General features: G+C 43.2%; 1 protein-coding gene across 1 annotated transcript in view; it reads left to right on the forward strand.

Moving 5' to 3' along the window:
* The window catches only part of LOC122944171 (RNA binding protein fox-1 homolog 2), a 356,156-nt gene that overhangs the window by 14,927 nt on the left and 313,694 nt on the right, over positions 1 to 27,535 (forward strand). The window contains exons 5-6 of the mRNA XM_044302402.1: positions 6,048 to 6,191; positions 6,806 to 6,859. Of these exons, the coding sequence (XP_044158337.1) occupies positions 6,048 to 6,191; positions 6,806 to 6,859 (198 nt within the window). The remainder of the gene's footprint in view (positions 1 to 6,047; positions 6,192 to 6,805; positions 6,860 to 27,535) is intronic.

The raw sequence follows: 27,535 nt of genomic DNA on the forward strand, positions 1-27,535 counted from the left end.
AGCAAAAAAGTGTGACACATCTGGTATCGCCGTACTCAGGAGAAGTTGGGCAATGTGTTTTGGGGTGTCATTTTACATATACCCATGCTGGGTGAGAAAAATATCTTGGTCAAATGCCAACTTTGTATAAAAAAATGGGAAAAGTTGTCTTTTGCCAAGATATTTCTCTCACCCAGCATGGGTATATGTAAAATGACACCCCAAAACACATTCCCCAACTTCTCCTGAGTACGGCGATACCACATGTGACACTTTTTTGCTGCCAAGGTGGGCAAAGGGGCGCATATTCCAAAGTGCACCTTTCGGATTTCACCGGTCATTTCTTACACATTTTGATTGCAAAGTTCTTCTCACACATTTGGGCCCCTAAATTGCCAGGGCAGTATAACTACCCCACAAGTGACCCCATTTTGGAAAGAAGACACCCCAAGGTATTCTGTGAGGGGCATGGTGAGTTCCTAGAATTTTTTATTTTTTGTCGCAAGTTAGTGGAATATGAGACTTTGTAAGAAAAAAAATAAAATAAAAAATCATCATCATTTTCCGCTAACTTGTGACAAAAAATAAAAAGTTCTATGAACTCACTATGCCCATCAGCGAATACCTTAGGGCAGGCATGTCCAAACTGCGGCCCTCCAGCTGTTGCAAAACTACAACTCCCAGCATGCCATAATAGCTGTAAGCTATCCAGGCATGCTGGGAGTTGTAGTTTTGCAACAGCTGGAGGGCCGCAGTTTGGACTTGCCTGCCTTAGGGTGTCTACTTTCCGAAATGGGGTCATTTGTGGGGTAGTTATACTGTTTGGGCATTGTAGAACCTCAGGAAACATGACAGGTGCTCAGAAAATCAGAGCCGTTTCAAAAAGCGGAAATTCACATTTTTGTACCATAGTTTGTAAATGCTATAACTTTTACCCAAACCATTTTTTTTTTTGCCCAAACATTTTTTTTTTATCAAAGACATGTAGAACTAGAAATTTAGCGAAAAATTTATATATGGATGTCGTTTTTTTTGCAAAATTTCACAGCTGAAAGTGAAAAATGTCATTTTTTTGCAAAAAAATCGTTATATTTTGATTAATAACAAAAAAAGTAAAAATGTCAGCAGCAATAAAATACCACCAAATGAAAGCTCCATTAGTGAGAAGAAAAGGAGGTAAAATTCATTTGGGTGGTAAGTTGCATGACCGAGCGATAAACGGTGAAAGGAGTGTAGTGCCGAAGTGTAAAAAGTGGCCTGGTCATGAAGGGGGTTTCACCTAGCGGGGCTGAAGTGGTTAAGTAGGGTCTCATTTTTTGAGGGATGAGATGACTGTTTGGCACTATTTTGGGGTGCATATGACTTTGATCGCTTGCTATTACACTTTTTTGTGATGTAAGGTAACAAAAAAATGGTTTATTTAGCACAGTTTTTACTTTGTACCTTTTACGGAGTTCATCTGAGTGGTTAGGTCATGGGATATTTTAATAGATGTGGCGATTACCAAATATGTATACTTCTGTATTGGGGGCTGGATCTTACAGGCTCTTCACCGGAAGGCAGCGCGATGCCTTTCTTAGACATCGCTCTGCCTTCCATGCCATCGGGTCCCCCCCCAGCCGCATGGGGACCCGATGGCACCGCCAGATTGACCTGCGGTTTGCGGCGATCGCTGGTGCGGAGGGGGATAGGGGGGGGGGGGGGGGGCGTGTCGAGATGCGGATGGCCGCAATGTAAATTTAAACTTGGGACGTACCGGTACGTCCTGAGTCCTTAAGGACTCGGGAAACTGGGAGTACCGATACGCCCTAAATTCTTGAGGGGAATATTCTCATCACATGACGTGAACGCATTGCTCCCGCACTGAATCTGGACCCTTTCATTTCGATGGGTCTGTGTAGGAGCGTTGTTTTTCACGCATCACTTCTGCATTGCGTGAAAATCGCAGCATATTCAGCGTTTTTTCACGCAGCCCTGGTCCCATAGAAGTGAATTGCATCTGGAAGCAAGTGCGGATGCAATGTGTTTTTCACTGATGGTTGCTAGATGTTTGTAAACCATTTATTGATTTATTTTTTTGTGAAAAACACTCAACGCTTTGCATCTGCATGGAAAACTGAACGCAATTGCTGACAAAAGTGGCTGAACTTGCTTGCAAAATAGTGCGAGTTTTTCACGCTTGTGTGTGAAAGGGGCCTTAGAGTGTGTACAAGGCCCAGTCTACCAAAGCAACCAATTGGAACCCATTTTTTTTAACATGCTGGTTTCAATTGGAGGACAGAGGGAGCTTCCTCCCTCTAACTGCCCAAATCCTGTGGTTGCTATTGTTATGGCATCTAAGGGGTTAAATGCCAGAGAAGTTCTCAGATCTGATCATTGCAGCTGGGTGTCAGCTGTTGTAACCTCTTAACCCCTGATGTAATAGGTCAGCAGGGTGTGAGAGATGTAGGATTGCTGATCACAAGACTATTCCACTCCCATACACCCCTTGCACACCACTGTTGTACTGTTACCTCAGTATTTGTAAAGCGATTAAAATATGTTGAACTTACTGACAGGGCTGTGGAGTCGGAGGCAATTTTGGATACTTGGAGTCGGCAAAAAATACTCAGACTCCTACTAGATTTAAATTGGAATTAAAAAAAAAGCAAGTTTAAATGTCCCAATTCACAAAAAGTTATAATTAATTTGATAAATTTCAGTGGCTCAAAACCTCCTGTACCACGTAGATAGCTACACAACCCTGGGCGACCTACCCCTGGTCGCATTGGAAAGAAAGTGATAAATATGGATAGGGGACACTCAACTATCCGCAACCAAATGGATAATAGAAACAATATAAAATATAAAAACTATATGGGTATTTAAAATTGAATTAAATCGATCAGCATATAAGTGCATACTAAAAATATTATATCACATAAAGGTGCCAATAATGATATTGAACATTAATTAAAACACTAAAATGTACTGTAAAATTCACTAAATAAAATAATGCACATCACAAAACTCTAGTTGATGCAAATGTAATCAGCTGTCCCTTTTGGCTCCGGGTTATTACTAATAGCGCTACCACCTCAGTGTATTATGGAAACATCAGGGTCACTGCTTATCCGCTAGAGGGCCTTGTCAAAGGCTGTATCAGCTGGTAGCTTGTATAATAAGGCGCACGCCTATTTAGTTGTTCTTTAGCTGAAAATGCTTATTTCTTTGTGGTCCTTCAGAACGTCATACGGTATATGGGCTCCTTTTGGTCCTGTAGCTGCTATAACCAGACGTGTTTCGGGGTCTGAACTTGCCCCTTCCTCAGTGGTCATATTTATCCCAGTTATAATTAATTACTGTATTTTTTGCCCTATATGACACACCTGCACATAAGATGCACCTAGGTTTTTGAGGAGGAAAATAAGAAAAAAAACATTTTAACCATAAGGTGAGCTTTTGGTGGGGTTTGAACTAATGGTGGTCGTCTGTGGATGGCACTGTTATGCGTGCATCTGTGGGTGGCACCGTTATGGGGGCATCTGTGGGTGGCATCTGCAGATGACACATATACAGAATCTTATCTTATGTGTCATCCACAGATCCCCAGCCTCCCCCCCCCCCCTCCTCCTCAATAAGTGTCCCTGTGTAGTGAATGGGGGTTCAGCATCTGTTTCTGTAATGGCAGCGGAGCCCGGTGCCTGCTTCATTCATAAAGTGGGCAGAGCAGGTGCGTGACGTAGTGAGCTACGCTACGAGCGCCCACCCTGCCTCCTGACTGCCAAAAAGTTAGTAGTAAGTAGTGCAGCGCTAGATTTAAGATGATTAGAATACTTAAACAATACCCACAAGTTAGATATGATTACCGTATAATACAGTGAGCGGGGCCAGGTGTAGTAGAATACAGTGACTGCATCGGGCCCCGCTGCCATTACAGAAATATTTTGCGAAAAATACGGTATTTCTCTACTGTAAGAATAAAGGCCAATGCATGCAGTGCATCGCGTTACCACAAAACGAACACGTTAAGTGACCATGAAGAAGCATGCTTTTCATATGCTTCACTATATGGCATGCAACGCACAGTTAAAGGGAACCTGTCACCAGTTTTATGGTGTCCTAACTAAGAGCAACATAAATAAGTGACTAATTCTCTTAGCACAATGCTGGGTCACTTTCTTTAATTTATAATGATGAGTCATGAATATTTATGAGCTCCTGACTCTCCCCTCCCAACTGCTGCTGAATGACTGACAGTTTGTTTCCATATGAATCAGCAGCAGGTGGGCAGGGGAGTGGCTATAGCTCTGAATTAAATCTACGCTGGGCTCAATGACCTCTCGCTGGACTCCAATCAGCTCATTAGCATGCGGCATCTTTGTGTGTATATTATGAGGTAACCATCTGTCACACCAGTAAGTGAATACATCTAGCTTCTGAGGAGTCGGAGTTGGGGAGTCGAAGTACCAAAAACTGAGGAGTCTGAGCATTTGTCTACCGACTCCACAGCCCTGCTGCCTGAACAAAATTAAACTAGATGGCTCTCCCTTATTGCAAATCGATGGTTTAAATGGTGGTAACTAATTGTGCAATAATGTTAGTCACTAATTAGATCAACAACCATTTGATATTTGCACCCATAGCAATATTGTGAAGGCTCATCTGATATGACTTTTTCCAAGACAGATTTCCACAATTTACCATGGTATGGCTTGTTCATATGTCAGTGTTCTCTATAGACTGCACACATACCCATTCATTTTAATGTGTGTAATAAAACATTTGTGTTTTGGCACAGAAGCATACTTTATTTTATTTTATTTTTTATCCTTGTTCATTGATCCATCACACCCATTGGTCTATGGGTCTGTGAAAAAATAACTGATGCAATACGGATGCCATCTGTGTTTCACAGACCTTTTACGAGGATGTGCTCTGAAAATTAATTTTCAGCTGTGTAGTGTCTGTGGAACATGGGTGACACACAGAGCAAAAACACACGGGCCAAACACTGACTTTTCACTGATGAATTACTGACCATCTTAAGGCTACATGCACACGACCGTATGTGTTTTGCAGTCCGCAAATTGCGGATCAGCAAAAAAAAGATTGTTTCGTATGGCTTTTTTTTTTTTTTTTTTTTTTTGTGCGGATCCATTGTAATAATGCCTATCCTCGTCCGCAAATAAAAAATAAAAAAAATGGACATGCACTATTTTTTTTTTTTTTTTTTTGCGGAGGAATAGACATACTAATACGGAGACCCATTGAAATGAATGGGTCCGCATTCTATCCGCAAAAAAAGGAACGGACACGGAAACAAAGTACGGTCGTGTGCATGAGGCCTAACACAGATTTCAACACGGACGTGTGATTGAGCCCTAAAACAAGATTTTACTGTGGATTGAACACCTTGCTGTGTATTTCCAAATCGGTAGTATCTACTATGCAAATGCTAAAACTTGAGCATTTTCTCCCCCATCCCTGGCTATAAATTGCATTTTGTAAAACCATGTTTGCTGGAATTGTTCTGTATGTTAGTTACAGATTTGCAGCCTGGAACCTACTCTGAATTTATAACTAAACTGGCACATCTTATGACATCCTGATAATGACCTATCCTCAGGATAGGTTATCAGTTGAGGTTCGTGGTGGGTCTGATTCAAGCGCCCCTGCCAATCGGCATTTTGAAGAGACTGCGTCAATCCAGTGGGTGCTACCGGCTCATCCTAGGTCTGATGTCACTTTCAGCCTTCACATGGTCTAGGTGCAGCTCAGTCCCATTCAAGTGAATGAACCTGAGTTGCAATACCAAGCGCATCCACTATCCTGTGTATGGCACTGTTCTTGGAAACAGCTGATGATCTGTGGTGTTGGACCCCTGCTGATCAGATTGATTGACTTATCCTGAGGATGAGTAATAAATATCAAATGCTTGGAAAACCCAGTTAATGTCGATTTAGGGTTTATATTTGGTTTAAAAAAAGTGTAGAATTTATATTGTGTACTAAAACCAAATGTATGATTGTCTTGCTAATGTAGCTTAGCTGTTTGTACACTTATTTTATTTTTTATTTTTCTGCCAGCAGACAGATGGGGCTCAGCCAGAAGGGCAACAGCCACAGACTCAAAGCAATGACAGTTCTGAGACAAAACCAACTCCGAAAAGACTTCATGTCTCCAACATACCATTTCGTTTTAGAGACCCTGATCTACGTCAAATGTTTGGAGTGAGTAATTGGTTTAAAGCGGCTGTCCAGTCATGAAAACAATAGTTTTTTTTGTTTTTTAATTTTATTTAGCCTTACAAACAGTAGAGTAAAGGCAGAGTGGTTATTAAATCCAGAGTAGTAAAAAAAAAAAGAAAAGGCTGCAAATATACCGAGGCAAATGGGACTTAGGCCGAATGCACACGGCCGTGAGCGGTCCGTGGAACCGCGGGCTGGATTCCTGCTGAGAGCAGGAGCGCATGGCGTCATTGGTTGCTATGGCGCCATGTGCTTCCTGCTGCCGCCGTAATACAGTAATACATTGGTATGATCTATACCAGTGTATTACTGTATTGTAGCAGGAAGCGCACGGCAACATAACCAATGACGCCGTGCGCTCCTGCTCTCAGCAGGAATCCAGCCCGTGGTTCCACGGACCATGTGCCTTCGGCCTTAGAAGAGGGATTCTGGATGTTTGATTTAATCCATTTACTAAGGTAATAGGTTCAAGATAATTTTATTACCTTGGTAAAAAATCATTCCAAATCGCTTTAAATTGGGATGTTTTTAAAAGTAAAATTTTAGTACAGTGTGTTTTTATTTTTATTTAATTTTTATTTATTTATTTTCTGCAGCAATTTGGCAAAATTCTTGATGTAGAAATAATTTTTAACGAAAGAGGCTCAAAGGTAAGTTAAAGCTAATTAACTGATTCAACTTCAGTGCACCAGATGGGAGGTCCATATCGTCTATGGAAAATTAGTCGGGTTGTAAATACTTCCCTAGATTCATGATGATTTTTAGTGATTAGGATATCACTGTTATGGGTAGCTATGCTCGATACATATTTTAATTGTAATCTTTTTTTTCTGTAGTGTATAGTTTGTCTATGCCACATGATGGATTACAAAACGGCAAATGCAAAATGGTTTAATTTTACATTATACCTTAAACACAAATCAACAAAAGAGCCCTAAATACATAATTTTAATTTTTACCTTTTTTTTTTTTTTCCTTTTCTTCAAACTAGGTTTAGTTCTTAAGTTAGTGTACAAAAAGGTAAAGTAAAAGGTTATGGAAGATGATTTTTTTTCACATATACAAACACCGTCAAAGCTACATCTGTTTAAACAAATGTGATTTAATCCAGCTCTTTCCACATCTGGTTCAGTTTAACATTTAAATTCATACCGATTCCTTTTTTTTTTTTCTTTTCTTCCCCTGTTGGAATTTTGTCAGAAAAACAAATAAAATACGTGGCAGTATAATCTGTTCCAGGTTGTTATGCAGCCAAAATGGAGAAGGCCTAAAGGGGTTGGCGACTCTTGGGTTACTCACTGTTTTACAGTCACTTTTTTATTTTTCCATTAGTTAATGTTTCCTGGTGATTGCAGCTCCTCCTGTAAGTAGTGGCTGTGCATTTTTTGGGTCCTGCATACCAATATCTATGGCATCAGTCATAGTGGCTATTGTGCCTTCCCCGTCCAGCCAGCATTGAGCTCTCCCTTCCTGTCATCTACTGTGCAGACTACTCATGAAGCATTTGGCGCCTACACAGTAGAAGAAATTCTCAGCTTTTTAGTGTGCTCTGATGTGCACCACTGGCAAGTGTGCGCACTATGGGTTGTTTCCCTGTTTGAGGTACCATAGCCAGTAAGGAATAGGGTTGTACTGCACATGCTGCGTTCCCTGGCATCTCCTGTAGGGCTGCAACGATTAATCGATGTAATCGATTATATTCGATAACTGGATTCGTTGTCGACGAATCCAGTTATCGAATAATCGCCGATTCGTTGCTATTCGGACGGGCGGGCGGTCGCTGCATCTTTATTTTACCTTTTTACAATGACTCTCCCGCTCCTGTAACAGCCAGGCAGAGCGGACGGCGGCGTAACGTCACTCACTCACGTGACACGCCTGCTCCGCCTCCTTCATTCATGAAGTGGGCGGAGCAGGCGCGTCACGTGATTGAGTGACGTTACGCCGCCGTCCGCTCTGCCTGGCTGTTACAGGAGCGGGAGCGTCATTGTAAAAAGGTAAAATAAAGATGCAAGCATCGGGGCCGGGGCTGTTAGGGGGAAGGGGGAGGGGGATCTGTCTATGGCACTGCTATGGGAAGGGGGGGGGTCTGTGTATAGCACTGCTATGGGGAGGGGGGAGGATCTGTCTATGGCACTGCTATGGGGAGGGGGGTCTGTGCACTGTTATGAGGAAAGGGATCTGTGCACTGTTATGCCCATAACAGTGCACATATCCCCCTCTCCATAACTACGCCGTCCACAGATCCCCCTCTCCATAACTACGCCGTCCACAGACCCCCCTCTCCATAACTACGCCGTCCACAGACCCCCCATAATAGTGTCGTCCACAGATCCCCCATAAGTGTCGTCCACAGATCCCCCATAAGTGTCGTCCACAGATCCCCCATAAGTGTCGTCCACAGATCCCCCATAAGTGTCGTCCACAGATCCCCCATAAGTGTCGTCCACAGATCCCCCATAAGTGTCGTCCACAGATCCCCCATAAGTGTCGTCCACAGATCCCCCATAAGTGTCGTCCACAGATCCCCCATAAGTGTCGTCCACAGATCCCCCATAAGTGTCGTCCACAGATCCCCCATAAGTGTCGTCCACAGATCCCCCATAAGTGTCGTCCACAGATCCCCCATAAGTGTCGTCCACAGATCCCCCATAAGTGTCGTCCACAGATCCCCCATAAGTGTCGTCCACAGATCCCCCATAAGTGTCGTCCACAGATCCCCCATAAGTGTCGTCCACAGATCCCCCATAAGTGTCGTCCACAGATCCCCCATAAGTGTCGTCCACAGATCCCCCATAAGTGTCGTCCACAGATCCCCCATAAGTGTCGTCCACAGATCCCCCATAAGTGTCGTCCACAGATCCCCCATAAGTGTCGTCCACAGATCCCCCATAAGTGTCGTCCACAGATCCCCCATAAGTGTCGTCCACAGATCCCCCATAAGTGTCGTCCACAGATCCCCCATAAGTGTCGTCCACAGATCCCCCATAAGTGTCGTCCACAGATCCCCCATAAGTGTCGTCCACAGATCCCCCATAAGTGTCGTCCACAGATCCCCCATAAGTGTCGTCCACAGATCCCCCATAAGTGTCGTCCACAGATCCCCCATAAGTGTCGTCCACAGATCCCCCATAAGTGTCGTCCACAGATCCCCCATAAGTGTCGTCCACAGATCCCCCATAAGTGTCGTCCACAGATCCCCCATAAGTGTCGTCCACAGATCCCCCATAAGTGTCGTCCACAGATCCCCCATAAGTGTCGTCCACAGATCCCCCATAAGTGTCGTCCACAGATCCCCCATAAGTGTCGTCCACAGATCCCCCATAAGTGTCGTCCACAGATCCCCCATAAGTGTCGTCCACAGATCCCCCATAAGTGTCGTCCACAGATCCCCCATAAGTGTCGTCCACAGATCCCCCATAAGTGTCGTCCACAGATCCCCCATAAGTGTCGTCCACAGATCCCCCATAAGTGTCGTCCACAGATCCCCCATAAGTGTCGTCCACAGATCCCCCATAAGTGTCGTCCACAGATCCCCCATAAGTGTCGTCCACAGATCCCCCATAAGTGTCGTCCACAGATCCCCCATAAGTGTCGTCCACAGATCCCCCATAAGTGTCGTCCACAGATCCCCCATAAGTGTCGTCCACAGATCCCCCATAAGTGTCGTCCACAGATCCCCCATAAGTGTCGTCCACAGATCCCCCATAAGTGTCGTCCACAGATCCCCCATAAGTGTCGTCCACAGATCCCCCATAAGTGTCGTCCACAGATCCCCCATAAGTGTCGTCCACAGATCCCCCATAAGTGTCGTCCACAGATCCCCCATAAGTGTCGTCCACAGATCCCCCATAAGTGTCGTCCACAGATCCCCCATAAGTGTCGTCCACAGATCCCCCATAAGTGTCGTCCACAGATCCCCCATAAGTGTCGTCCACAGATCCCCCATAAGTGTCGTCCACAGATCCCCCATAAGTGTCGTCCACAGATCCCCCATAAGTGTCGTCCACAGATCCCCCATAAGTGTCGTCCACAGATCCCCCATAAGTGTCGTCCACAGATCCCCCATAAGTGTCGTCCACAGATCCCCCATAAGTGTCGTCCACAGATCCCCCATAAGTGTCGTCCACAGATCCCCCATAAGTGTCGTCCACAGATCCCCCATAAGTGTCGTCCACAGATCCCCCATAAGTGTCGTCCACAGATCCCCCATAAGTGTCGTCCACAGATCCCCCATAATAGTGTCGTCCACAATTTGTTTTAATATGGCCTTTGAACATAATTTTTCAAGTAAGATCATATAAACCTCTCTTTTTTGTAATTTTGTCGTTTTTTCCGATTAATCGATTAATCGTAGTAATTAATCGGCAACTAATCGATTAAATAATCGTTAGCTGCAGCCCTAATCTCCTGCACTCTGAAAGTACAACCTCATTCCTCATTTGCCTCGGCATTTAAGATGGTGGAACTATCCACAGTATGCACACTTGCTACACTTGTCAGTAGTGCACATTGGACTTCACACTGGAGGCAGAAAATTGCTTCTACTGCGCAGATGCAGTATGCCTGATGTCTGCAGCCACTATTTACAGCAAACCGCAGGGGAGTTGGAGGAGAATGTGAGTGATAGTTATGGCTCTGGTAGTGGTACTCAAAGTTCAGTGTCAGTCTTCTCCCAGGGGCTGATCAGTGGCACTTGCTGGGGTTGGGGCTCCTGTCTGGTGGTAGTTGGGATGCCCTTGATGTTAGAGGTTTGTCTAGGTGCAAGGCAGGAGTGCAGATGAAATGGCCAGCAAATGATGGAGTCGGTAACGAGGCCAGTTGGTTTCAACAAATCTCTTTACTAAAGTGCAAAATGGGAGTAGTTAACTTCAAGCAGTAACCATGTGCACTTCCAAATCATATTATAGTCCAATCTTTTCCCCAACAAAACTGTATGGACAGCAGCAGTGATGGAGGTTGTAGTACTCGCCATAAACATGTACAACACTTTGCTGTCTGATTCCAGTGCATGGCCTTGTGTGTTCTAGACCTAATTTTCTTCTCTCTTGAGCACTTTCAAGGTAAATTTGCTTCCTTGGTTGTTGAAGTCTGAGATGAAGATTCTCTGAACTGGGCCCTAGCAATGAGAGGCTTGCACATGTACTGTAGGTCTTCAATGTAGCACAGCTAGACTAGGCTCCATACTGACTAATCAGACGGTGGACCCAGGTTTGTGACCCTGACAACCTAACACAATGAGCCAAATTACCATGAGTTGTCCAGACAGCTATCCAGTACACCAGGTGTATAGAGTGTGGTCATCAGCTGATCCTGCTCCATATGCAGTGGGCCCAGTCAATTTAATCCCTCAATGGCTTCTTCGCTGTTTGAGCCCCTGTAGTGAATTTGCAGAGCTCTGAGTAGCTGGTATGACACCCTGAGACATTATGAGGGTGCCCAGGCCTTTCATAGCTAGCTGCCCACAAAGCTGTGACTGGCAGCCTCTCAGAATCCTGTAGACTGCAGTAGTAGTTGATTTCGGTCTATGGAACGAGCAGTCAGAAAATCAAATTTTCAAGTCGAAGGAGACTGAATTACAAAAGGCTGAATAAAACGTGATCAGTTGAATGTAACCCAAACTACTGGCAATTAAAAAATATATATATAAAAAATTCTCACCACAAAAAACTCAGCTCAGACAAAAACACAAAAAACTCTCAGCTCAGACAAAAACACAAAAAATTACTTGTACGTGTGTATGCATCAGTGTCTTATTTCTCTAGCAATTATTAGCTATTTTACATATTTAAATAAACTTTGACATAATTTTATAGTAGCTGTTAGAAATTGTGCACAGTAATAAAGACAAATTAACATTGCATTCCTTTCTTACCTTTTTGTACACTACACATTGGTAAATTTTAATTAATATTTTATTTTTATTTTTTATCTGGTACTTATGGTATCAAACAGGTCGTTTATTTTTGCTCTGTTCAAAATTTTAGAACATTCATGTATCAAAACATGCACGAGTGGTAATTGGGGATGCATACAGCTGCAAGAAAAAGTTAACTCTTTGCAATTACCAGTTTTCATTGACTTACTAATGTGGTCTGATTGTTATCAAAGTTACATTTATAGACAGCGTAGTTATATAGGTAGCATGACTAGAAAGACATAGGTCCGTCAATTTCAACGATGGAATGGGAAGGTGGTGGTAAGCCAGAGTTCAACACATTTAAATAAGCGTTAGCACTTTTTTGTATATTGTATATTATCTTGTAAGCCTTATTTAAAACGGTCCACTGTTCCTGCATTGACAACCTTCCAAGGTAAACTGCTCCACAGGTTTAACCCCTTAAGGACTCGGGGCGTACCGGTACCGGGGGGGGGGGGGGGTCATTTGACATTCCGGTCCATTCGTGTGTCCTGTGACCCGATGAACCGGAAAAAGACTGCGATCGGTGGCGTGATTACACACCACCAATCGCAGTACGAAGATTTGGAGAGGCGGTGCTGGCCCTGGTGCTGAACACTGCTGTCCAGGGTGCTGATTGGTGCAGGGGAGAGAGGAGCGAGATTCAAACTTCCTGCGCTCCTCTCTCCCCTCCTCTTCCTGTTCTGCACGAGCACCCGGCAGCATCGTCCAGCACCAGCTCCTGCGCCCCCCTAATCGCCATCCATCACCCTCCTGCACCCATCGCCACCCAGGTAGGTTAGGGTCAGTGAGGGAGAGGCACTGTTAGGCAGGGAAAGAAGGGAAAAGTTAGGGGGGGAAAAAAAAGCACTTTTATTCAAAACCTCTTTGATCCATCTATCAGACCACCACCACCAGCTTAGATGAGGACATTTTGGGGCCTCGTGCTGCATATGGATCTAGTCCCAAAACCCAGTGTCAGGCATTACTGTAGTGGGGACGTCCTATACCAGACCCCACTGTACAGTATGGTTATGACACATCCCCGGTTTGAGGCCATCCGGAAATGTCTGCATTATTCCTATAATGCAGCATGCCCCCCCCCCCCCCCTTCCCCGAGGTGATCCTGCCTATGACTGTCTGTATAAGATATGGCCGGTCATCGATCACTTTGGGGCCAAATTCATGGAGGCCTACGTACCTGGAAGGGAGGTTGCGGTTGATGAGTCTCTCGTTGCGTTAGAGGGGAGACTCAGTTTCCGCCAATATATTCCCACAAAGCGGGCGAGGTATGGCGTGAAGCTATACAAAATTTGTGAGAGTACCTCAGGGTACACTTACAAATTTTGTGTGTGCGAGGGGCGAGATTCCCGTATTCAACCCCCCAGAATGTCCCCCCACTCTGGGTGTTGGCGGGAAACTCGTGTGGGACCTTATGTACCCACTGATGGATAACTGTTACCACTTGTACGTGGATAACTTTTCTACCAGCATTCCCTTGTTCAGGTCCCTTGCCGCCAGATCCACGTTCGCTTGTGGGACCGTGCGGGAAAAATCAACGCAGCCTCCCTGCCTACCCCCTCCAGGTACCTATCCCCAGGGGTGAGACCCGTGCACTTACCAGTGGAAACCTGTTGCTGGTCAGGTATAAGGACAAGAGGGATGTCCTTATGCTGGCCACAATCCACGATAACAGCACCTGTGCAAGGTACCGCGGCAACGGTCCTCAAGCCAGATTGTATCGTCGACTACAATCGGTATATGGGAGGAGTTGATCTCTCTGATCAAGTCCTCAAGCCATATAACGCCATGCGCAAAACCCGGGCATGGTACAAAAAAGTTGCGGTCTATTTGGTGCAGGTTGCCATGTACAACTCTTTTGTACTATCCCGAAGCGCTGGCAGCACAGGGACATTCCTCCAGTTCTATGAGGCAGTCCTCAAGGCCCTGATCTTTTTGGACTGGGAAAGAGCAGGCCGGAGTACCTCAGGAACTGGAGGCGCCCGGATCGTCCCTGGCCAACACTTTCCAGGTGGGGTCCCCCATACTGGAAAGAAGAGACTAACCCCCAAAAAGTGCAGTGTGTGTCGCAGGAGGGGGATACGGAAGGACACCACCACTCAGTGCGACACGTGCCCCGATCCGGGCCTCTGCGTTATCGATTGCTTCAGGGAGTATCACACTTCCATGGAGTACTAAATTTTTATATATTCCCAACAGTCCACTAGAGAACATAAAAAACTATGGCTCTCAGACTTTGGAGACACAAACAATTTTTTTTTCCCCCAAAAAAATATTAGTTTTAGTGGAGGCATCCTCAAACTGCGGCCCTCCAGATGTTGTAAAACTATAACTCCCAGCATGCCCAGACAACCTACAGCCATCAGCAGGGCATGGTGGGAATTGTAGTTTTACAACATCTGGAGGGCGGCAGTTTTAGGATGCCTGCTTAGTGTCTCCAAAGTCTGAGAGCCATACCTATTGGGCATAATCGCGTGCGTAAAAGTAGTCGCTATAAAAATAACTTTTGACCAAACGCCTCGGATGAACGGTGTTAAAAATATAAAATAAAAACTGCCAAAACTCCAATTTTTGGGCAAAATTTCCATTTGAATCCTTTTTTGCCGGTAATGAAGCAAGGGTTAACAGCCAAACAAAACTAAATATTTATTGCCGCTATTCTGTAGTTTGCAGAAACGCCTCATATGTGGTCGTAAATGGCTATATAGCCGCATGGCAGGGCATAGAACGAAGGGAACTCTATACGGTTTCTGGAAGGCAGATTTTGATGGACAGTTTTTTTTTTTTTTTTTTGACACTATGTCCCATTAGAAGCCCCCCCGATGTAGCCTAGACTAGAAACTCCAAAAAAGTGACCCCATCTAAGAAACTACATCCCTCAAGGTATTCAAAAGTTACTTTACAAACTATTTTAACCTTTTAGGTGCTCCACAAAACTAAATAGCGAATGTAGAAACAATTTTAGAATTACATTTTTTGTTACATTGCCTCAAAAAAGAGTAATATAGAGCAACCAAAAATCATATTTACCCCTAAAATAGTCCCAAAACAACAACCACCTTATCCTGTAGTTTCCTAGATGGGGTCACTTTTATGGAGTTTCTACTCTAGGGGTGCATCAGGGGGCTTAAAAGGGTGCATGGTGAAAATAAACCAGTCCAGCTAAATCTGCCTTCCAAAAACCATATGACGTTCCCCTTCTATGTCCTGCCGTTTAGCCCAAATAGTAGTTTATGACCACATATGGGGTGTTTCTGCAAACTACAGAATCAGGGCAACCCATTTTGAGTTGTGTTTGGCTGTTAACCCATTTTTTCCAGTAATAAAGTAAGGGTTAAAATGGAAAATTTTCCCAAAAATAGAAATTTCGAAATGGTTTCTCCATCTACCATTAACTCTTGTGGAACACCTAAAGGGTTAAAGTTTGTAAACCCAGTTTTGAATACCTTGAGGGGTGTACTTTCTTAGATGGAGTAACTTTTTGGGAATTTCTATTCAAGGGGTGCAACAGGGGGCTTCAAATGGGACATGGTATAAACAAAACCAGTCCTGCAAAATGTGCCTTCCAAAACCCATATGGTGGTCCCCTCCTATGTGCTCCCATGTTTTTGCAAACTACAGAATAAGGGCAACCCATTTTGAGTCTTGTTTGGCAGTTAACCCTTGTTTTACTCTTATAAAAAATTGATTATATTGGAAAACTTAAAAAAAAATAGAAATTTCGAAATTGTTTCTCAATCTGCCATTACCTCTTGTGGAAGACCTAAAGGGTTAATAACGTTTGAAAAGACAGTTTTGAATACCTTGAGGGGTTTCTAGAATGGGAGGTTTCTATTATCTAAGCCTCACAATATGACTTCAAACCTGAACTGGTCCATAAAAGTGGGATTTTGAAGATTTCTGAAAAATTTGCTTCTAAACTTCTAAGCCTTGTAACCTCCCCAAAAAATAAAATATCATTCCCAAAATGCTACAAACATAAAGTAGACATATGGGGAATGTAACTTCATCACAATTTTTGGGGGTATTACTATGTATTACAGAAGTAGAGAAACTGAAACTTTGAAATTTGCTAATTTTTCTAAATTTTTGGTAAAAATATTTTTTTTTTTATGGAAAAAATTTTACTTTTCTGACCCAATTTTAGCAGGGTCATGAAGTACAATATGTGACGAAAAAACAATCTCAGAACGGCCTGGGTAAGTCAAAGCGTTTTAAAGTTATGAGCACTTAAAGTGACACTGGTCAGATTTGCAAAAAATGGCAAAGTCCTTAAGGTGAAATAGGGCTGAGTCCTTAAGGGGTTAAAGTTCTTATGGTAACAAAGCTTTTTTGCTGCTGAAGACTGAACTTCTTTTAGGAGTGCCTCCTTGTCTCCTGAGAAGATTTAACATAAGACATGTAGTTCTAATTTTATTCTGGCCGGCTTTTATGTTTGCCGTGCTTCCGCCAGAACTCCAGCCCGCCCCCATTATAGTCAATGGGGCTGGAGCGGTAGTCCAGGGGCATGCGTTCCTTGCCGCTAGTGTGAAAGTGCCTTTATCCATTTTGTAGCTTTTCTTTTGACTTTCAAGTCTTGCATATTGAGCAAACTGAGTAAACCTCCAGAGTTTAGGGAGAGGGAAATGGAGGCTATACATGGAATGATGAGCTTGTCCTCATACAGCAGCATTGTTTCTGGGCACAATCTGCTGTCCAGAAACAACTTGCTTGTATGAACGATTGTTTTGTTCACTCATCGGGTGATTGGCTGAACCTTAAAATGGACAGATTATCAGGAACGAGTGTTCTTCCCCATTATTTGGGCTGCCAACTGTTCAAATCGAACAAGCAAATCTTTTATGGCCAAAGTTAGAGGGAATTTGGACAATTCCTCCCTGTAAATGTTTCAGTTCATCAATATTTTGGGCTGCTTGCATGCAAAGCCCTCTTCGTGTCATATTAAAGAGGACCTGTCACCAAAAAATGCAATCTGAAAGCACCAGATTTTTGGAAGAAAGCATTCGTTCCCGACAGTCGACTGCTCGTTCGTTCATTTACATGCATGGATCATGTGTTTTCGGTCTACCAAATATGTCTGATCTTTACTTATGATGTATAATAAAGCTAATATTTCTAAAAGGTGTTTGCAGTATGCATCTTTTTGTTTCGGTATTCCCACTTTGCTAGCAAGTAAAAAGAAACTTTCCTTTTACCTTTTTAGAATTTAAACGTGCACTGTCCCAGTGTTATGGGACAGTGCACATTGAACAGCGAGCTGGAAACACTTTCCCTAGAAAGGCCCTAATTCAACCTCAGCCCCGGGGACAACCCTTGATGGTGGGATTTCCCTGTCTTGCAAGACCCTGGAATACCCTAGATGGTTTCCCCTGGTTGGGTTCCTCAAGGGGTCGGCACTAGTTAGGAATAGTCCCATCTATATTGATGATCTACTTTATATAATAGATTAACAAAAAATATGACAGATTAGGCAGACTTAAAATTGGATACCAGATACATCATATAGGTAGCCGGAAGAAGCACGTCAGTGCAAAACGGCCGTTGCTGCTTCTCAACGCAGGTGCGGCTTTTGTTTCTGTGATGGCTTGTCCGTCTCAACCCTTTGATGTCTGGATGTTTTGCAAAGCAATAAAGACATACTGCAACTGGTGAGTGCCACTGATTTTGCTACTTATCTCGTTTTGGATACATCATGTTCCAGCAGGGCTAGTAGGAGAGGATACAGCCTACATACGAAAAAACAGATAAGTGCCCATGAGGAAAAACTAAATCCCAAATCGCAATATGCAGCATGGGAAGTTTAGCTAACATGTGAATGCATATTCAAGCAGGGGGAATTCAAATAGGGTGTCGGAGTGCGCCTCAAACCTCCCGGAAGACAAACTTCCGGTCAGTGGAACGCATGCCGCGCTCACACTTCCGGTATCGTGGAGCGCATGCGTCGCTACAGGTTTGGTGAATTGCATGCATTCAAGCGTGTACCTGGAAGGAAGGGGGGGGGGGCATGTGTAGGAGGCTGTCTCTTGCTGTTCCCGATAATCCCTGCCCTACAGCCGTGCATGTGTATTTCGAGGGCAAAAAAGGATAATATATGGGAAAGTGAGTGGCCTCAAAAATAGATACACGCCCCTTCTAAGGTAAAAAAGCCAACGTTAACAATATTAGAAAGTAGTTAAGGTCTTAGACAGATCATACATCCAGCAATACGTGGCTATACACCCCTCATGCCAACCCTGCCCCTCTACTTTGGATGTCCTCTGCACCCGCTCGATAGGGACACTCATGACACTGACAAATTGTTCAGACTGTTAACAAGATAAGAACAGTCAGGTTAAGAAAATAAAGGTGACAAATAAAACATCACACTTCTAAATATTCATTTGAATGCTTTCCGCAATCATGGCCAGTTGGGGCTGTCGAATTTCAGGAGAAGAGGTCTAAATCAGAGGAGGAGAATTTAGATTTATTTGAGAGAACTACATATAATGGAGGGCTGAATGATGTTATATAAAACAAGTGAAAGTCAATCTCTCATTGAGGCCATAGGGTGATTGTGATTTACATTTGTATATCCACTCTGCCACCTTCTGGAGAATTCTCCTGTCGGTCTCCCTTTCTAGGAGAGGGAGGTACCAACTCCAGGATTGATAACTTAAGGATTCGGGGGTTACCTGCATGGTACTCATTCACGTGATTTGCAATAGGGGTGATATTTTTCTTGCTGATATCGTTGATATGCTTGCATACCCTTTTCCTCAACTCCGTAAAGGTCTTTCCAATATAATCCTTAGGGCAGGGGCACTAACAGATGTACACTTTGCCTTTGCTTCTGCAGTTAACAAAATCACAGATGTTAAAAATCTTACTGGTAGCAGAACACATAACCGTTTTGGATATGGAGATGAAGTCTCATCCCTTGCATGTCCCGCATCTAAACATACCCAGAGGTCGACGGTCAAGCCAAGTGCCAGGTACAGCCGGAGGTACATAGTGGCTATGTACCAGGCGATCACTGAGGCTTCTACCCCTCCGGTATGTTACACTGGGGTGAGGAAAGATGTTCTGTGCCACGTCAGGATCCATCCATAGGATGGGCCAATATTTGTTCAGGATTGCTTTGATCTCTGTGTTCGCCACATCAAAAGTGGAGATAAGACAGGTTAGTGTCTGTTCTCCCTCCAATGATCCAATGGTAAGTAGAGCTTCCATTTATGTGGCTAATGCATGTTGGCAAGCTTGTCTAAGGGTTTCATTGATCAACAGGGGGTATCCCAATCTATGGTATCGTTTTCTCGATTCCAAATGGAATTAATCGGTGCTGGAACAATTTCTGCACACCCGCGCAGATACTGGCCTCTCGGGATACCCCTTTTCTGCAAGACTGGATGATGACTCTCCCAATGCAAAATGGCATTGGTTACGGTGGGTTTCCTGAACACAGTAGTGGTAACACGTGGCACAGAACAGCTCTCCTCAACCCAGTGTAACATACCGGAGGGGTAGGAGCCTCAGGGGTCGCCTGGTACATAGGCACTATGTACCTCTGGCTGTACCTGGCACTTGGCTTGACCGTTGACCTCTAAGTATGTTTAAATGCAGGACATGCAAGGCATGTGACTTCATCTCTGTATCCAAAACGGTTGTGTGTTCTGCTACCAGTAAGATTTTTACCATCTGTGATTTGGTTAACTGCAGAAGCAAACGTGTAAGGTACATCTGTCAGTGCCCCTGCCCTAAGGATTATATTGGAAAGACCTTTTACGGAGTTGAGTAAAAGGGTATGAGGGCATATCGACGATATCCGCAAGAAAAATATCACGCCTGTTGCAAATCACGTGAATGAGTGAGTACCATATAGGTAACGCCTGAATCCTTAAGTTATCAGCCCTGGCGTTGATCCCTTTCTCTCCTAGAAAGGGAGACTGGGACAGGAGAATTCTCCAGAAGGAGGCACAGTGGCTATACAGATGTAAATCCAAATAACACTCTGGCCTCAATGAGAGATTGACTTTCACTTGTTTTATAGAACATCATTGAGCCCTCCATTATATGTAGTTCTACTTGCTAGCATAGTTCTCTCAAATCTAAATTCTCCTCCTCTGATTTAGACCTCTTCTCCTGATATTTGACAGCCCCAACTGGCCATGAATGCAGAAAGCATTCGAATGAATATTTATAAGTGTGATGTTTTATTTGTCACCTTTATTTTCTTAACCTGATTGTTCTTATCTTGTTAACAGTCTGAACAATTTGTCAGTGTCATGAGTGTCCCTATCAAGCGGTTGCGGAGGACATCCAAAGTAGAGGGGCAGGGTTGGCATGAGGGGTGTATAGCCACATATTGCTGATCTAAGTCCTTAACTACTTTCTAATATTGCTAAAGTTGGCTTCTTTACCTTAGAAGGGGCGTGTATCTATTTGTGAGGCTGCCTACTTTTCCATATATTATTTTTTGCCCTTGAATTACACATGCACGGCTGTAGAGTGTGGATTATTGGGAAGAGTAAAAGAGAGCCTCCTACACACGCCCCTCCTCCCTTCCGGGTACACGCTTGAATGCATGAGATTCACCAAACCTGTAGTGACGCATGAGCTCCACGATACCGGATGTGTGAGCACAGCGTGCGTACGACCGACCGAAAGTTAGTCTTCCGGGAGGTATGGGGTGCGCTCCGGCACCCTATATGTATTCGCCCTGCTTGAATATGCCTCACTGCCTTACCAAGCACCCTTTCTGAGGCAGCCTGGCAACGATGGGCACTTCACTTGTGTGCTAAACTTCTCATGCTGCATATTGCGATTTTGTTTTTCCTCATGGGCACTTTGTATCTGTTTTTTCATCTGTAGGTTGTATCCTCTCCTACTAGCCCTGCAGGAACATATGATGTATCTGGTACCCATTTTTAGGTCTGCCTAATCTGTCGTATTTTTTGTTCATCTTATTGTATAAAGTATATTATCAATATGGATAGGACTATTCCTAACTGGTACCGACCCCCTGAAGAACCCAACCGAGAACGCGTTTCTGTATTAAAAGGGGTATTAAAAATCCAAACCATCTAGGGCTGTGATGGCTAACCTTGGCACTCCAGCTGTGGTAAAACTTCAACTCCCAAGATGCCCCCCTTGCTTGGCTGCTCCCAGGACTCTATAGAAATAAATGGAGCATGCTGGGAGTCGTAGTTTCACCACAGCTGGAGTGACAAGGTTAGCTATCACTGATCTAGGGCAATCCAGGGTGTTGCAGGACAGGCACAAGGACAGGAAAATCCTACCATCAGGGGTTGTGCCTGGGCTGAGGTTGAATTGTGGCCTTTCTAGGGACAGTGTTCCCCGCTCGCTGTTTTCAACGTGCATTTGCTAGCAATTGGATACTACATGCACAATGATAGTCGGGCTAATTTTTTTTGCCCATAGCTATCTATCCTCTTGATTATAGGGGGATTTTTAACTTTATCCCTTTTTAAAATAATGTTTTTAAGGGTCCTTTTTTGCAATTTATATTAACGACCATTTTCTGAGGACACCACTATCTTTCCTATTTATATACTTTGTTTTTGGTATTTTGGCTTGGAGTGCCATGTTTTTACTTTTGGTTAGGTGATTACCGCTGGGTTAAGAGGTTTATTAGAGCTGATGACCCCTGTCCACAGAAATACAGAAATGGATCTCCTCCCTGGGTTCTGAATATAGTTTGGCATGAACTTGCTTTCGCTCCATTAGACCCTCTAAGAGGGTCCCATTATGTTGGGCTCTTAAATTGGCCGCCTTTCTGTCCATCACATCAGCCAGTAGGGTTAGTAAGATCATCACAGCCTCTATTGACTATCTGTATACAGCATACTTGAGGATAGGGAGTTCTCCTTGCCTATCCTCTATGGGTGCTGTCGTAAAACGAGTGGGAAATTTGGATTACTTTTTTCCCCCCACTTGCCTGAAAAGAGGTACTGGAGAGCTTGCAAAAAGTTTTAAAAAGAGATAGATAGATGGATGGATGGATGGATAAGGGGGATGTTCCCTCCTTTTTAAGCCATTCTGGTTACTGCTTCCTGTCCTGAGGAGGCGGTCTTTCTATAGGTACTGTCATGGTGTCAAGGAAAATCTATTACCATTAAATGTATTCTAAATTTGTACCCATGAAACCGGCTAACCTGTTGCCTGTGCACTTAGCAGCTTAAGGCATTTGTGTTAGTCCCATGTTCATATGTGCCCGCACTGCTGAGAAAAATGTTTTATATATGCAAATGAGACTCTAGGAGCAACTGGGGAATTGCTGTTATGTTGTCATTCTCAGCTCTGCCGTCTCTGCATTTTGACTGAAGTCAGGTCCAGGCGTTATAACATTTTCCCTGCCTGCCCCTGTCAATCAAAATGCAGAGGGCGTGGCAGTTAGAGAGCTGATCCTCTAGGTGTAACGGTAACTCCAATGTTGCTCCTTGAGGATCATTTGCGTATATAAAACAATTTTCCTCAGCATTGTGGGCACATATGAACATGGGACCAGCACAAGTGTATTCAGCTGCAAAGCACACATGCCACAGGTCAACCAGTTTCATAGGTACTGATGCTGACAGATGCCTTAAATAACAAACTTTCAAAAATTCAAATTCTCATATTGCTAAATTGAGGTAAAGTTACAACTGTTGAAAAGTAGAGGTGTGGTGGGAGGATTGTTACTGGGGGTTATGCTATGATTGGTTCCATGTGAGGTACAAGGTTTGTTAGAGATGGTCATGCACTACAAGTACATCAGATATTTCACCAGTCATTGCTCAAATTGTTCTGCTGATTTATTCCAGGCTTGCAGCTAAGGGTACTTTCTCACTTGCAGAGTGATCATTAAGCAGTTCAGTCACCGGTACTGCCTGCCGAATCTGGCAATCTGCATGCAAAAAAATGAATTTGTAGACGGATCCGTCTTACAAATGCATTGCAAGAACGGATCCGTCTGTTTGTCATCTGGACAAACTGATCCGTTATGTTTTTTTCACATTTTTACTGATCTGACATTGCAGTATTTTGAATGCCTTATCCGGCACTAATACATTCCTATGGAAAAAAATGCCGGATCATTCAGGCAAGTGTTCAGTTTTGTTTTTTTTGGGCCGGAGATAAAGCCACAGCATACTGCGGTATTTTCTGTCCTGAACAGTCAAAAAGACTGAACTGAAGACATCCTGATGCATCCTGAATGGATTTCTCTCCATTCAGAATGCATGGGTATAAAACTGATCCGTTCTTTTTCCCGTATAGAGCCTCTAGGACGGAACTCTATGCCGGAAAAGAAAACCGCTAGGGTGAAAGTACCCTTATGGGGCATGTCCTTTCTCAGGGGTATGTCCTTTCTGATGTAGCCCTTTCCCTGCAATCGCCACAGCTTCTAACAGAACATATGGCTTATGACAGTTGAAGGCAATATCTACAGAATAGGTGATAAGTGTCTGACGGCAGGAGTTGTGCCACCAGGGCCCTATTATCCTGTGTCCTTAAGTACTTTGTAGTGGGGCAACTCCTTTATTATAGAGGTTTTCCCTCCCCTTCATTGTGGAGGTTTTACTCATTCTGCTCAATAAAATACATGAATGATATACCGTAACGGTTTCTTCCCAATTCATTAAACTAATAACACAATTGGTCCACGTTTTAGTAATCAAGGGAATTGCCAAACGTTCGTCTTTTTCTTGCAACTGTAATTCTTTTATAGCAATTATGTCTTCCATCATGGCATGCATATGACAAACTTTTTAGTTATGATTAGAGATGAGCGAATGTCCGCTTATGAAATTTGTTCACACTTCGTTTGGTGGTAAAAGGTGCGTTATGGATTCCGTTACCACAGACATAACGCATTTCTGTGGCAGAATGCCTTTTTAGAGGCATTCCGTTATTCATTCAGTCATAATAGAAGTCTATGGGCTGCAAAACTGATCTGTCCCGTTTCCGTTACGTAGGGGAGGACTCTATGTTGATGGAATGAATAAAGGCATTCTGTCATAGAATTGCGTTGTGGTAACGGAATCCATAACACAATTCACCTTTTATCACCAAAGTATGAATGAATTTCAAAATATGAAATTCGCTTATCTCTAGTTATGATTTACTACTGATTAATATTACAGGGTGTTGGTCTGTATTTTAAGGAAATTGCAGATATTTGCATTATGCCTAAGGGCTCATGCACGGTTTGTATTTTTTATTTTTTTTCAGTCATTTCATTGTTTAGTGTTTTATTTATTTTATTTTTTTTAAGCCCCATTGACCCGTAAAAAACAAAAGAAAAATATGTTTGTGTGCATGAGCCATTATTCACACAGTCAGTGATTTTGAGCCAAAACTAGGTGCAACTCTAAACAAACATGTGCAGATCTTTCTTTCTCTGTGTAGGCTTCAATCCTGGTTTTGGCTCAATCACTGACGTGTGAATAAGGCCGAATGCACACGGCCGTGTTTCACAGCCGAGAGCGGTCTGTGGTATGCCAGGCTGGATTCCTGTTCAGAGCAGGAGCACACGGCGTCATTGGTTGCTATGACGCCATGTGGACTACAGTAATACACTATACCAGTAATACACTATACTTGTATTACTGTAGTCCAGCGGCTGCATGAAGCGCACGGTGTCATAGCAACCATAGACTGTGTGTTCCTGCTCTAAACAGGAATCCAGCCCGGCATACCACGGACCGCTCTCGGCCACGTGCATTCGGCCTCAGGCTTAAGGTTTTTAAAACGCCAGCTATTACACATAAAACTTAGAAAGGGGAGTGCTATATTTGCTAAATCTTTTGAAATGGTATGTGATGTTTTTTTTTTTTTTCTTTTTTTTTTTTTTTTCTTCTTCCTTGTGTATTTGGTAACACTTTGTATTCTGAAAAGTTCATAGGGAGCGGAAAAGCCTTCTCGATTATAAATTAACATTTACGGTTACATGGTTACATTTTAACTTCAGACAGGGAATATATATATATCTATCTATATCTCTTCTTCTAATCTTCTACCTATTTCTTATTATTATTTTTTTTTTTATCTGCCATTAAAGTCTGATTCCCAGTCACAATATTAAGCTGAATCCTTAATTGGCAATAGAAATGGGTGTTTTTTGGTTACAAACCAACAAGTAATACATGCAAAGCACTTTGCAAGTTGTTTGATTGAACTATAGTTTGATACAAAATGAATGCAAAGCTAGAAGTACATAATGAACCTAGAATATACTGTACATAATATACAAGAGTTTGTGTAGGATTGGCGATACAAAGAGATGAACAGTTTGTTTTTAAACTTGTATCATAAGGGTAGGGTCTCACTTTTTGTTTAACTAATCTGGCAGGCCGTTTCAGCAGAGAACATATTGCTGGAGTTCACTAGATCTGGCCTAACTGGATACTGGCTTCATTGACTAACTCATGCAATGGCTGTTATCTGGCCAAAGCTGGCATTTCATGGGAAAGTAGACGGATCCTAATATAGTCAATAGGGTACGGTGGTAAAAGTATCCGGCTAGACTGGACCCGGGGAACTCTGGAAGAGCCTGCCGGATCAGTTCAACAGAAGTGTAAACCCACCTAAACTTGGCTCATCCCCTTTTGCATTCAGCTTTTTTCACTGCCAGAAAGTTATATTTACATTAGGTTTCCTAATTTTAAGTTTAAACTCCATTATGAGCAATTCCCATTACTGACAGGCAGCTAAGAGTATCTGTCAGCATGATCAACACTAGTAAACCAAGCATACTGCTTGATAGGGTTGGTTGTGCTGAGTGCAAGGATTCCTATTTTTCAGCAATCCAATGTGTCTATTCCTACTCTTTTAAAGGGAATGTGTCATCAGAAAATGGTCCATTGTTTAAAACTTGTTTTATATAATATTTTTTTATTTTTTTTTATTTCTCCCCCCATGTATATTTAAATAAAAAATCCATCAGTTTTTGCACTGGCCATGAAGCCTAAATGGTACTACTTCTCGCTATGTACAAGTGTTAGTAGATTTAGATTTGTCCTTTGTACGAATCCAAATCTTTTTGATTCTCTCACTAAACAGTGTGAGTTCCACTAATTTTTTTTATAAGTATGGCCCTGCTGCAGCTGAATGAAGATGGCTTCCAGTAATGCACGGTTAGGGTCCATTCACACGTCTGTATGTGTTTTGCAGATCCGCAAAACACTACCACCAGCAATTTGCATTCCGCATTTTGCTGACCGCGTGTCGCCGCACTAATCGAAAATGCCTTTTCTTGTACAAGAATAGGACATGTTCTATTTTTTTTTTGAGGAACGGAATTGCGGATGCGGACAGCACATTCCGGCCCCATTGAAAATGAATGGGTCCTCAAAATTGCGCAACGGATGTGGACTCATTTTGCGGATGTGTGAATGGACCCTTACTGTAAGTAGCGGCACATGCCTAACTTTATTACACAACGAATACAAACCTGGATTTGTTGATTGCACCAGATCAGAGTTTGTATTCTGTGTGTAATAGTTACAGGTATGGCGATTAGAAACTTATGGGGTGGAATTTATCATGAGTGGAATATTTGAAGTCCGTTTGGCTTAACTCTATGTTGGAGTACTTTATACCACATTTATCAAAATTGGAACAGTCCTATCGGTATACTGATGATTCGGTTAATACCTGGATACCAGACTGGAGGAAGGATTTGGATGATACAATGTGTGTATCCTGTCCCTACCTTGCCCTGTCAAGTCTATTTTGCCATAAAAACCTCCTAATACAGAGTCATCGCCCTGATGAGAGCGGCCGCATCCGGAACCTTGCCCTGTTATCAATCCCTGGAAAACCATGTTAGGGAAAATTGGTGGAGTGAGTACCTGTAACTACTCTACTTATTCCAGACCTAAACAAAATCAAAAAGTTCTCACGAGAAGGTCCAACGCGTTTTATCTTTATGGTTACCCCAGACTCCTCAGGGGATGAGGGAGCAAAATTGAGAAAGTTGTGGTCCGGTGTCACTACAAACACTGAGGGAGGGCCAGTGGATTGCTGTACTACCACAAAGTGTATTAAATATGGCAGCTTGATATGTTCACCTATGTTTAGCGGTAACTTTCTTAATGCTATCTAAATGCTAAGAACAGCTCATGCAAGATGGCCGTAACAAAATTCATGTTAAGGAAACTGAATACAAAAATCTAATCAGAAAATAAAGTGTTTCTATCTAGTTTTAACTAGGGGGTAAAGTTTTTGATGACACATTTCCTTTAATGCTAATGAGATGGATGGCAGTTCACACCCAGCATCTGCACTGCCATCCATTACACCACTGTGCAGCATGTACAAAAGCTCTTGCCACCTCACAATAGTAACAGTGCAAATATTGCTGAGGGCAATACCAGCACCTATCATATCCATCCAAAAGACTTGATAATGGGTTCCTGGAACCAGAAAC

The sequence above is a fragment of the Bufo gargarizans genome, chromosome 7 (genome assembly GCF_014858855.1).
Source record: "Bufo gargarizans isolate SCDJY-AF-19 chromosome 7, ASM1485885v1, whole genome shotgun sequence".
NCBI lineage: Eukaryota > Metazoa > Chordata > Amphibia > Anura > Bufonidae > Bufo > Bufo gargarizans.